The sequence below is a fragment of the Phalaenopsis equestris genome, unplaced genomic scaffold, assembly GCF_001263595.1.
Source record: "Phalaenopsis equestris unplaced genomic scaffold, ASM126359v1 Scaffold000515, whole genome shotgun sequence".
Classification (NCBI taxonomy): Eukaryota; Viridiplantae; Streptophyta; class Magnoliopsida; order Asparagales; family Orchidaceae; genus Phalaenopsis; species Phalaenopsis equestris.
In genome coordinates, this window is record NW_018164955.1 from 780,714 (window position 1) to 794,150 (window position 13,437).

The 13,437-nt window shown below is 34.7% G+C and overlaps 1 protein-coding gene across 1 annotated transcript; it reads right to left on the reverse strand.

The window, feature by feature from the left end:
* Window positions 1–8,275: 8,275 nt before the first annotated feature.
* Window positions 8,276–9,101, reverse strand: LOC110028586 (glucan endo-1,3-beta-glucosidase 5-like). Its single transcript, XM_020730495.1, has 3 exons — window positions 8,761–9,101; window positions 8,509–8,598; window positions 8,276–8,399 (listed from the first exon to the last, which is right to left on the reverse strand). Exons 1-3 carry the CDS (start codon window positions 9,099–9,101, stop codon window positions 8,276–8,278), a joined length of 555 nt encoding a protein of 184 aa, XP_020586154.1.
* Window positions 9,102–13,437: the final 4,336 nt, after the last annotated feature.

Genomic DNA, 13,437 nt, shown 5'->3' on the forward strand with positions numbered 1-13,437 from the left:
TGAGCGAGGTGGGTTGGAATGGATAGGTGGGGGTGTTGGAAGATGGCAGAACGTAAGGTTTCTAGAAGGTGGATGGGTTGTGGGGTAAGGCCTGTCGGGGGTTGCAACAACAACATGGCCGCACTAGGGATGGGTTCTGGCGGCTGGAATAGTGAGGACAGCACGGGAACGGTTGGGACAGCAGCTAATTGTGGCAGAGGGTGGTAAAGGCGGTTGGAAAAGCTGGGGGTGACCAAAAACACCAAGGTGGAGTGCTAGACAGTAGATAGTTAGCAACGGAGAGTGGTAGAGGTTGGTGGAATGGCTGCGGCAGTGAGGGAGGCGAATTCTGGAATGTGGCAACGAACACGACTGCAAGAAAACAACAATGACGGCTGTTCGTGGGTGGTTGCAGCAATGGATGGCGATTAGAAGCATGTGGGAAAGATGTGGGAAGGGATCGGGAAGAGAATCACCACTTTAGAAGAGGGATACAGTCGGAGCATCACCCAAACTCTCAAATACAACCCTCGAAGGGAGAAAACGGATGACGACAACAATCCTAAACAAACTCACGCCAAAAACTCTAATCTAAACTCTAATACAATGCATATATAGGAAAGGATTATAAAGGAATGAAAGGTAAGGATGGAACTCGTCAAAAGTTGGAAGGAATCGAAAACGGGCAGCTCCGTTCGGCTCTGTGCCGCACGCACTCAGTTTCGTTCCTATAGCGAAACTATCGTAGGGATCACAGAAACGAGGTTCTAGGGTAGCTTCCGCATCAAGGCCCCTCATAGCGAGGTATGCTTAAAGACGGGCACTCAAACGACCTTTTAAACCCTGTTAAAGAGTTTTAGTTCTTCAACAAAATAAGATGGAGTATCAAAGTAATTTTTTGATGATGCAAAGTAGAAATCATGTGTTAAATTGAAGATAAAAATAGGGTCCTGAAGGTATAGGAAACCTCAACTTAGCAGTTGGGTTTGGTGAGGACTTATGGATGCCATCTTCTATATAACAGCAATAAGATTGGCAAGGAGTTTGCACATAATGAGATAAGAAAATTATTATGAGCCCTCCTTGAAAAATGATAACCTGTTAGACATAAGATGACATCCATAAGTCCACACCAATATAAGCCTCAAACTAAATATAAAAGGAAGAGAGCTAGTCCACACCAATACAAGCTATCCTGGGAAAATATGAAATGTAAGAGTGCTATTCCATTAGAAGGAGAAAAAAAAAAGAGAAGGAAGAAAGCCTTGATTGTGAAGTTCATGGGTAGATTTAGCGCACGAGTAGATTTAGTTATTAACATTAAGGATTCGAGTATAAAATTTGGTTCAATCCAATATTTGGGAAAAGTAAGGGTGTCAAAGGAGATGGAAATGCATGTTACAGATTAGAGAAGGTGGTTAAGAAGAGAGGAGCCTAGACAAAGTAATTAAGGGTTAGGGTCTACTGGGCTTGAAGACAAACACGACGAATATATTTATTGGTTACTTCTAAAGTAATGGGAAAGATCAAGAGACAATTTGATGAAAAGAATGTAATAAATTCATTTTTACCAAGTTCGAAAAATTGATAATGTTTAACAAGAAGTCGTGAATTAGATGAGTTAAATTTTGATTGTCAAAATCAATTTTATGTTTCATTAGCTAATTTTAGGAAGATGGTTAACCAAGACTAAGACTAGCTAGTTTTAATAGGCATAGGTTTTGTTGTAGCCGGAGATTTCATGGTGGTTATTAGGGGATAATGAATTTAGATTAGTTATAATAAACATTGAATGAAGAAAACAAGTCAAACATTATGAACTTTGAGCCAAAATTAAGAAGAAAGATGAAAAATATTATGACAATGTAAATTTGAAATCTAAGAGGATGAAAGAACATTTAGATAACTAGTTTCCAAATCAATACTAAACAGAATAAAATGAAATTTTTACTGAAATTTACACATAATTTTGTGGAATGCATATTCAAATTTTATCCATTTATAGAGAGGTTTGACAAAGTAACTGCATCAAATAGCAAGCAAGAGCATCAATTTTGTGCAGGGTATTAGCCCAATGTTCTAAATAACAATTTGCCGGAATTTCATGTTGAAGCAAAATTTCAATGCATAACTTTGTTCAACACGAGAGAGTCATCGTTGGAGGCCTTGGCTCTGCAAAGTAAATGAAGACATTGGCCTTTCAGTGCTAGTGCTTAAATTTTCAGAAAAACTGGGAAATTGCATAGAGCAAATGATGTTATCTCATTCAAGGCAAATCCTTAAGGACCAAGTGCGACATTCTTGCTACAAGGCACAACTTTTTTGTGGCAAATCTTTGTTTAATCTTGACGGCATAAGGCATGTCATACAAGGTAAACTAAATGGCTCAAATGCATGAAGCATGGTATATTTTATTCTCGAGGTATTGGACAGCATAACAAATAGTGGACAGAAGGCATTGCTTGGCTCAATCAATTCTATAAGTGTGAGCCTTGGCTAATGACCGTAAAGAATGGACAAGTCAACTTTGGTTGGTTCTATGTAGTTTTGATGTACTGTGGCACTAGCCTTATGTGGCTTGGGAGCTATTTATATTCGGCACACCTTATATCCCTTGACGTGCATCCATGCCGTAGCACACATTGAAATACAAGATATATTTGTGCCCTTAGGTTTCACTAAGGCCTCAGGATGCATATCAATGAGCTTTCATATATAAAGCTCTGAGGACATAAGTTCAACTGGGCACATCTTGGTCCTTACATGTAATTCAATGTATCTTAAGTCTATACCACTAATCCAATTTGGTCATTTAAAGGAGTTTATGAACTTGAGTAGGCCTACATCAAGCCAGGTCCTTACATGTAATTCAATGTATCTTAAGTCTATGCCACTAATCCAATTTGGTCATTTAAAGGATTTTATGAACTTGAGTAGGCCTACATCAAGCCAAGTAGAGATTTATATCAACAAGGAAGCTAGATAACTGTCATGTTACAATGATGGACACACTTGTGACATTATAAATGAAATAGGTCGATCTCCATGAGAGTAAAAGGAGAAGTGTAGAAAACTTATTTGGAGAGGAATAATTCTCCTGATTTTATTATTCACATGTAGGGTACATATATATAGGAGAAATAATCTCTCATAATTTATAAACATACCAAATATATCTAACCTAAATTAGGAAATGAAATAATTCTGAAATAAAAAATATATATATCATAGAATATGAAGGGAATAAACTATTCATGAGTTTCCTAAGTTGTCCCAATAAAATCCTTCATGATATTCTCTGATTTCTTCCGAAATCTTTTTAGATTTTCACGCTTCCACTCAAGCTAAGTCGTAGAAGTTGTAGAAACCAAGCTTAATATTGAATTTTGAGGAGGTGCTTAAAGGAAGAGCTTTGTTGAAGATATCAATAATTTATTGTTGTGTCAGGATGCAGCTTAGTTGTATAATTTCTCTATTCACTTTTTCATAGATGAAGTGTCTATCAACTTCAATATGCTTCGTCCTGTCATGAGGCATAGGATTCTTGACAATACTGATAGTTGCTTAAATATCACACAACATATGTATAGACTTATCGGAGTTATATCCCAGTTCACAACTTTTGAATTTATATCCCTTCACAAATTCCCAATGCAAGTGACCTATAGTCTGATTCTAAATTGCTTTTAGAAACAACTATTTGTTTCTTACTTCTCCATGTCACTAAATTTCCCCATACAGAAGCAATAACCTGTGGTGAATCTTCTGTAAAGGAGTTCCCTAGCCCAACTAGCATCAATGTAGACTTTCACCTCTTTGGTTCTGGTTTTTTTCAAAAATTAACCCGTAACCAAGAGTCTTCTTGAGAAACTCAAAATTTTGTACACCGCCTCCAAGTGCTCTTCATTTGGGCTATTCATGTGTTGGTTCAGAATATTGGCAGAGTGTGCAATATCTGATTCATATGTGACAGAAAGATAAGATTTTTTTACCAATCTTTAATATCTATCCTAATCCATAGTGCGGTTTCTTCTACTCTTCTTGATTGGTTGGCATCTATTTGAGCGTCATAGGCTTACATCTAATCATCCTTGTCTCCTTTAATAGATCCAGAATGTATTTCATTTGTGATATAATGATGCATTTCTTTAACCTTACTAACTCCATGCCTAAAAAATATCTCATGATTCCTAGGAAATTGATTTCAAACTATGAGGCAAGCACTTCTTTGATCTTGAGAATCTCTCTTTCATTATCACGAGTAAGAATCTTGTTATCCACATATACTATCAGTGCAACAATCTTACCTCCCCGAGTGTGTTTTACAAATAGAATTTGATTAACTTGACTTTGAGAATACCCATCATACCTCATAGTTTTAGCAAACCTTTCAAACAACTCACTTAGTGATTGCTTAAGCATATATAAAAACTTCTTGAGTTTGCATACTAGAAGTTTGTTGGAAAATTTCTCAAGTTATGGTGGTCTCTTCATATATACTTCTTCCAAATCTCCATTCATGAAGATATTTTTTTTGTCAAGTTGATGTAAACCAAAATCCTTCTTAACCGCTCCTGAAAAAGAACTCTGATAGTGTTAGTTTGACATTAGTATGAGGGTCTCCTGATAGTTGATCTATGGTGGTCTCTTCATATATACTTCTTCCAAATCTCCATTCATGAAGATATTTTTTTGTCATGTTGATGTAAACCACAATCCTTCTTAACCGCTACTGAAAAAGAATTCTGATAGTGTTAGTTTGACATTAGTACGAGGGTCTCCTGATAGTTGATTCCATATGCTTGAATGAAACCTTTCACAACAAGTTTGAATTTGAATCTCTCAAATACTTCCATCAACTTTATATTTGATGTCGAACACCTATTTGCACTGAATCAACTTCTTATCTTGAGAGAGTAGTAAGAATTCATGTATCATTATACTTTAGTGATCTATGCTTTTGAAAGGAAAAAGAAAGTATAAGGATTTTGGAAAAAGCAAGAAAATATTTATAGAATTTTACATGAAAATTATAGAAAAATAACGAATCATAAAGGATTAAATTCTAATTCAACTACTAACTCAACAAGATTAGATATTTTATTAATTTTTATTTATTTTTGTAGTTATCTTTCAAAGATACAATACAATCAAGAAATTAGATGTTTATTCAAATATTCCAAATACTTAGTTAGAAGAATCAAGTCAGAATGATGAAAGATGAAGTACGAAAAATATGTATGAACTCGATTAGAGGTCATACAAACTTGTTTGAGTCATCAAAAGTTTGCTCACAAATAGCTTGAACTTGTCAAGAGAATGAAGAACATTTTAGATTCAACTCTTCATAAGTACTCGTTCAAGGTCAAGTCTATTCGTCCAAGATCCGACATACTTGCTCAGGCTCACAAGCAACTCGCAAATTCAAATTGCTCTCTTTGCTCAATGCTCAAAGTACACTACCTCAAATTCTAGAGTCCGAGGAAGCATCAATCCCACCTTCTCAAAATGAGATGCCTCTACTTATTAATCAACAACGGGAGTTTAACATTCTTCTAACATTATACAATGCCAAATTTGCAACAAAAATGGCCATCCTGCAATCTCATGATGGCGCAGCTACATCATGAATTACTCCCCACCTAGCAAAGTTAATGTTGGCTTAGTTTATTCAAGAGCAACCTCACACTTGAATTTTAGCATTGAAAACATTTGGTCTCCAACTCATTATGATTGAACAAAGAATGACGATGAATATTCTATCCCAATCCTCAATTTGGGCTCAATATCCTTCCAAATCTTTACTTTGTCCCAAAACTTATCTCTAGCAACAACATCTTTACATCCTTTGATGCCCTGTAGCTTCCACAAGGATTTAACCACCTAACCGACTCTAATACATAGTTAATGTAGTAATGGTTTATATCCAATTTAAAATTCTAGCAATCATTATTTAGCTTGGAGCATGCTCCCCAAAGTATTCAACGTTGAACTCTGGCACAGTTATCAGGGCCACCCCACAACATAAACTCTATTACATTTATATAGCGTTTATATAGCATAATAAATTATGAATTCCCTCTAGTTCTTAGTTCTACACATTTAGTATTTGGATAAAAGCCACCATCTCCTATTTCCCCATAACACTAATGAAAAATATAAACCCCTTAATACATTTCAATGTATGAGGTCCAACTCCAATTATCTTTGGTCAACATTATAAATACTATGTCTCATTTATAGATGATTTGTCTCTTTTTTGCTAAATATTTCCTTTGTCAGTAAAATCTAAATTACTAAAATATTTTAAATATTTAAAACATGATGCAAAAGAAATCAATGCCTCTTCAACAGAGGTGGCGAATACAATAACTCCGACCTTTGAAAACTTCTCCTACATCATGCCATTTTAGAGCAAGTTACCCTTACATAATGGAACAATATGTTGTAATCGAACGAACATGGGCATCTAATCGAAACCATAAGAACACTTCTATTGCAAGGCCGGCTGCCAACCTATGATTTGTTGCTCATACCATTTTCACCCATTTAATTAATTATATGCCTTTCAAACCACTTAATATGAAATCCTCACATTATCTTCTATAAAAAAAACAAGGTTGTGCATCTCAAAGCCTTTCAGCAACTGCTTCCCTGACTCAATAACAAACTTGCTCCACAATTGTCGACGACTATCTTCATAGGAGAATGAAGACCCACCCCCCCCCCCCCCACCCCAACCCAACGCAACCCAACCCAACTCCCACCACTCATGCGCACGGCTCTTATTCAAACATTGATCTCTCAAAACCAATTTTAACAACAAATAGAAACTCACTTTTCTCAAACATAGAAAGCAAATGCATTCATCACTCAATGCACTACTACCCCTCTGTAATGCCCAACATCTCCTATCTTAGCTCAAACAGAGCCATTTAATTATTCACCAACACCTCTTTGAGTCCAACTCCCCGCCAGTCTGAGCCCAACTTCTCATCCAACGCTAAAACAACACAAAGAGGCCACCTAAAACTAAAACAAAACCTAAATATGTAACATAACAATCATCCTACTGCCAACCCCACTTTGCTTCACACAATGCGCCAAATAACTCAAATGGCGACAAGCAATGCCCTAGAAATTTGAAGCTCGCCTAAATTAAGGCACTTGAAACCTTATAACTGAAACTCGAAAAAAAAAATCCTAGGCTACCGCTGAACATTGGAAAAAAAAAAAACCTACATGGCACCATTGCTTGTCACAAAGCCTATTTTGTCATGCTAAGGCATCTTACATGAGCACTTGCTATTTGGAAAATTTTAGTCCGGTTACAAAGATGTTAACATCCTATATTATTTACCATTGCCATAATACACCATTGGAGTGTTCTCCAACTTATCTTTTCAAATTCGTTCCTCCAGAAAACTGAGCGAAACAGTCTATATGAAGTTAACTGCAGGTTCCATGGATCCATAAACTCCCAATCATGCTTGTCTCCTACAGAAGTCCATTTATGGACTCATGCTCCAATACAGTGGTTTTTTACTTTTCCAGGCTTTCTACAAACAAGTTTTTAAATTCAACCATCTTCTACTTTACAACAAAGGGCAAACATACAGCTACCTATTAATCTATATAGATGACATACCTGTAACTAGCCATTGTGATTCTGCTATCCAAGCTCCTCTCCAACAACTGCACTTTTAATTCCACTTGAAGTATGTATCCAACTTCCTTGGTTCCAGGTACCACCAAATAAAAATGGTCTCCTCTTCCATAAGAAAAAATATGCAAGTCAAGTAGTTCATAAATCTGAAATGGAAGATTGCAACGCTGCAGCTAATGCAATGCCTTCCAAGCTACCAAATGACTCTAACTCCCACTCAACTTTTGAAAAACCTTTCCACTGCCGGTTACCCAATCCGCTCTTTTCAATATCTAACCATTACCAAATCTGACATATCCTTTTTACCATCAATTATCCATGTCAATACTTGTATCACCCGTTTAATCGCCACTTCTTCTCAGCTATATCAAAAGACAACTCGATTTGGCTTACCTATTCACAGAGGCAATTTGTCTCTGCACTCCAACTCTAATTCTAACGGTCTACAAATGATTTTTATTAATTTATGGTATCCACTCATCATCTCTTGGAGTGTGAAAAAGCAACCGACAATTGCCCGTTCTTCCATGACAGTAGGATACCACGCACTCGCTGTAGCTAAGGTAGACATTATTGGCTCCAAAAGCTCATATAAGAATTCAATCTACCAATGCAACAACCCACTTCTCTCTATTGTGACAACATATCAACAATGGCCTTGCCAATAATTCTAACTTCCATGCTCACACCAAGCACGTCGAAATCTACTACAATTTCATAAGGAAGCATATTAATTATAAGAAAATCCAAGTTTCTGCATTCACACCCAAGAACAATCTCCAAATGCATTCACTAAAGGTTCCCGCACACGCAGATTTCAAAATCTCAGAGCCAATGTGCTACTCCATCAACATATTACCAACTTGAGTGGAGTCACAGAGCCTACTAATTCTCCAAGTTGCCCAGCCCAAAAAATAAGCAAATCTCTCCTGCTAATGGATTCACCACTACCTCTGCAACGGAGGAAATGGCACAGGAAAGGCTGCTAGAAAATGCATCTCTTAGAGTGTGAAAGATCAAAATCTTCTTTAAAAATAATATAAATCAAGCAAACTACCACCACATCCAAAGCGCATTAATAAAAATCAAAGCTCATGATAAAAGATGGGAAATACCTCAGGTTCACTCCGCCTTTAACCACGTATCTCGATACATTCTGACTAACCCAAACGTCCGCAGCAGCAGGAGAGGAGCTAAGAAGTGCTAGCATTTCGTTCGGGATCCCTACCATTACTTCGATGTTGCTCCCCATCAGCGCCCTAAGGACCGCAGGGTCAGTATCGAAGAGCTTAACTTTTCCAATCCTATTTTCCTTCATGAGATCTATAACAATGGAAGGTGACAGCCGGTGGGTGGAGAGCATCCCCCAATTCACGCCAATGTCCGCCTCAGCCGGCAGAAGAGCTCCTGCAAGGACGAGAAAAGCGAGAGCTAGGCTCAAATCTGCCGCGGCCATTTCTCATCCTCTTCGAATAATCATACAAAAATGGAAGATTTTGCGGCTTCTTTGTTCTCTGCGGACGGATTTTGTGAAGGTTTGGCTCACGGCAGTGCTATCAGTGGGAATTACCACGCCACTATATATACATATAATAATTTTTTTTAATTTAGTGATTCTTAAGCTAACAAGTTTAGTTTAGTTTACATACTTCATAGATGACACAGAACTTATTAAAATAAGTTAGCTATACTTGATTATATTAATTTAATGTAATTAATTTCTATTTTTTGCCTTTTTAATATACATAAATTTTATATTTTTATATGAGCTATTATAATTGCTTACTAGCGCGATTTTTTTCCAAGCAAAAAATACCAAATTTTTAACAACTTTTTTTAATATATTAATTTTTAAAAAATATTCTTAGTATTAATTAATAAATTATTTTATTGTTAAATAAATTAGTCTCCATTCTATTTATTGAATTCATTAAATTATTTACATGCAATTTTTTTATAAGATGGTGGTGAGACCTGCAATGCACTATGGCTCAAAATGTTGGCCTTTAAACGAGAATCATAAAACAAAGTTAAGTATAGTTGAGATGAGAATGCTTAGTTGGAAGACTGGCTTGACACTAAGAGACAAAATGAGAAATGGACATCCGTGAGACACTTGGGGAGACTTATCACAAGAATTTTTATCTAAATATTTCCCACCATTAAAAACTGTTAAGTTTAAAAGTGATATTATATCTTTTTGTCAGTTTGAAGGGGAATTAATTTATGAAGCGTGGGAAAGATTTAAAAAACTCATTAGGAAGTGTCCACACCATTCGTTGTCAGATTGGTTAATAATTCAAACTTTTTATAATGGATTGGTTGGATCTCTTAGATTGTCAATTGACGTTGTTACTGGTGGATCATTAATGTCAAAATCATTCGATGAAGCATATTCGTTAATTGAAGAGATGGCTACAAATAATTTTCAATGGCCCCTTAAAGGGTAAATCTAAAAAGAGTAGCTAATATTTATGACTATGATGCAATATCTATATTGGTTGCATAAATAGCTGCTATATCGAAGAAGATAGATTAATATGGGATGAATTATTCTCAAACACCACCTGTGCTTGAAGAAAACTCATTGGGAATGATAGAATCTCAATCTTCTTATGAGACTTTAAATACAATAAATAATCGTTCTAACAATCCTAAATAATGTTGCAAATCCGCAAAAGGGAACGATGTTGTGAACCCATTGGGAAACTTCAAATATCAAGGAAATCTAACTTATAAACCTTATTACCCTAAACCTTATTACCCTTCACCCTTCAGGTTTTAATAGTAATTTTCAGAGTAAGGAGAAGAAACTATTAATGGAAGAATTAATATTGCAAATGGGAAGTCAATTACAAAGCCAAGAAGTTGCAATTATAACATGAAAAATAAATTATGATGTATTGCTACTGCAATTAACAATAGACCTCCAGGAATGTTGCCTAGTAATGCTGAAGTGAATCCTAAAGATCTTTGAAGTAAATCCTAAAGATCAAAACAAAGAGAAATTAAGTCTATTCAACTGAGAAGTGGAAAAGAATTGAAAACCAAAGTTCAAAATGAAATGGAAACTGAAAAAAAGAAAGTGTATTCAGAAAAAGAAAAGGATCATAAAAAAATTCTGGTGAAGATTTTCATTTTGAGTCAGAATGACCTATCAAACCAATGAAACTTACTGTAGAAAGACCACTACCTCCATTTCCTCAAAGATTGAAGCAAAAAAACCAAGATAACCAGTTTTCAAAATTTTTGGAGATATTGAGGAAATTAACATAAACATTCTATTTGTTGAAACTTTGGAATAAATGCTAAGCTATGTGAAGTTTATGAATGACATACTTAACAAGAAAAGGAAGTTTATAGATAATGAAACAATTGCACATAGTAAGGAGTGTAGCGCTATAATTCAGACCAATGAAACTTACTGTAGAAAGACCACCACCTCCACCCCTACCTCTATTTCCTCAAAGATTGAAGCAGAAAAACCAAGATAACCAGTTTTCAAAATTTTTTGAGATATTGAGGAAATTAACTATAAACATTCCATTTGTTGAAGCTTTGGAACAAATGTTAAGCTATGTAAAGTTTATGAATGATATACTTAACAATAAAAGGAAGTTTATAGATAACGAAACAATTGCACCTAGTAAGGAGTGCAGCGTTATAATTCAGAAAAAGCTTCCTGAAAAGCTTAAAGATCCTGGTACTTTTACTATTACTTATACAATTAGCAAAAGATTTTTTTAGAAAAGCTTTATGTGATTTAAAAGCCAATATGAATCTTATGTCTTTATCAATTTTTAGAAGGTTGGGGACATTTCACCTACAACTGTAACTCTTCAGTTAGTTGATTGTTCGATTACCTGCCCTAAAAGAGTTATAGAAAATGTTTTAGTAAAGGTTGATAAATTTATTTTTCCTATGGACTTTATTGTATTATATATGAAAAAAGATAAAAAAATTCCTACCATTTTAGGAAGACCATTTCTTGTCACTACAAGAGCTTTGATAGTTGTGTAGAAAGAAGAACTAACTATGAGAGTTAGTGATCAAGAGGTTAAATTTAATATTGAAAAATCAATGAAATAACCTTTAAAAGAGCGAGATATTAAATGCTTCAAAATGGATATTAACGAATATTTAAGCCATAAATATTTCACGAAGACAATTGAAAAGAAAAATGAAAAAGAGTATTTGGAATATGAAGATGAGGAGAAAATTCAAGAGAAATCTATGGAAGTGAGTAATGAAGACTTGGATTATGTTTAGAAATAATTTGAAATGATAGATCCTAAAGATAATAATAAATATTTGATTTCATCTATTGAGAAACCTCCTGAACTAGAAATGAAAACACTTCCTACACATTTAAATTATGCATTTTTAGGAGATTTATTCACATTACCTAATATTGTATCCTCAGAATTAACTGATACGGAAGAAGAAAAGTTGTTGGAAACTTTAAGAAGATATAAGAAAGTCTTTGAATGGACATTAGTTGATATTAAAGGAATCAGTCCTTCAATTTTTATGCATATAATTTTATTGGAAGATCATCATGAACCAAGAGTTGATCCTCAAAGGAGATTGAACTCTATGATGAAAGTAGTTGTCAAGAAAGAGATTTTAAAATGGTTAGATGCTGGAATAATATATCATATTTCAGACAGTGCTTGGGTGAGTCCAATTCATTGTGTTCCAAAGAGAGGAGGTGTGACTGTTGTGACAAATGAGAATAATGAATTAATACCAACATGATAAGTCATTGGATGGTGAATCTGCATAGATTATAGAAAATTAAATTCATCCACCAGGAATGATCACTTTCCTTTACCCTTTTTGGACCATATATTGAATAGACTGGTTGGGCACAAAAATTTTTGCTTTCTAGATGGATATACCGGTTATCATTAAATACATATTGCTCCAGAGGTTCAAGAGAAAATAACGTTTACTAGTCCTTATGGAACTTTTGCTTTTGGCAAATGCCCTTTGGATTATGTAATGCACCTGCAACATTTTAAATATGTATGATGTTAATTTTCAATGATTTAATTGAAAAAGAGATTGAAGTCTTTATGGACGGTTTTTTTGTGTTTGAAACTTCATTTGAAACATGTCTAAATCATTTAGAGAAAGTTCTTGAATGATTTGAAAAGATGAATTTAGTGTTAAACTGGGAAATATTTCAATTCATAGCTGCAAGAGGAATTGTACTTGGGCCTAAAATTTTAGAAAATGGCATGGAAGTAGATCTTGCAAAAATACAGATTAAGTCTAACCTACCAACACCTACTATTGAAAGAGGAGTTATGATTTTTTTAGGACAAGCTGGATTTTACAGGCGATATATTAATTTTTTTTTCAAAAATTACAAAGCCGTTATGCCAACTTCTACAAAAGATACAAAATTTGATTCCAACCAAGCGTGCCTTAAAGCCTTTGAAACATTGAAGGAAAAATTGATCAATGCTTCTATAATTATTTCACTTAATAGGGAGAAACCTTTTAAACTAATGTGTGATGTAAGTGATTATGCAATTGGAGCTGTTTTAGTGCAAAGATATGAAAAAAAATTTAAAGTCATATATTATGCTAGTAATACTCTTAATGATGCTCAAATTAATTACAACATTACTAAAAGAGAGTTATTAGTCATTATTTATGATTTTGATAAGTTTAGCTCATATATAATTGAAGTTAAATGTGTTGTGCATACTGACCACCCGGCTATTAAATATGTGATGCAAAAGAATGATGTGAAACCAAGATTAATTAGATGGTACTTCTGA

Bases quoted from the DNA above. Each gene is read 5' to 3' on its own strand.
- LOC110028586 (XM_020730495.1), bottom strand. From the start codon at position 9,101: ATGGCCGCGGCAGATTTGAGCCTAGCTCTCGCTTTTCTCGTCCTTGCA. The intron at 8,599-8,760 runs GTATTTCCCATC...CCTCCGTTGCAG, and splicing joins AAAGGCGGAGTGAACCTGAG to AGGTAGTGGTGAATCCATTA. The intron at 8,400-8,508 runs GTTGGTAATATG...GTGTGAATGCAG, and splicing joins GGCTCTGTGACTCCACTCAA to AAACTTGGATTTTCTTATAA.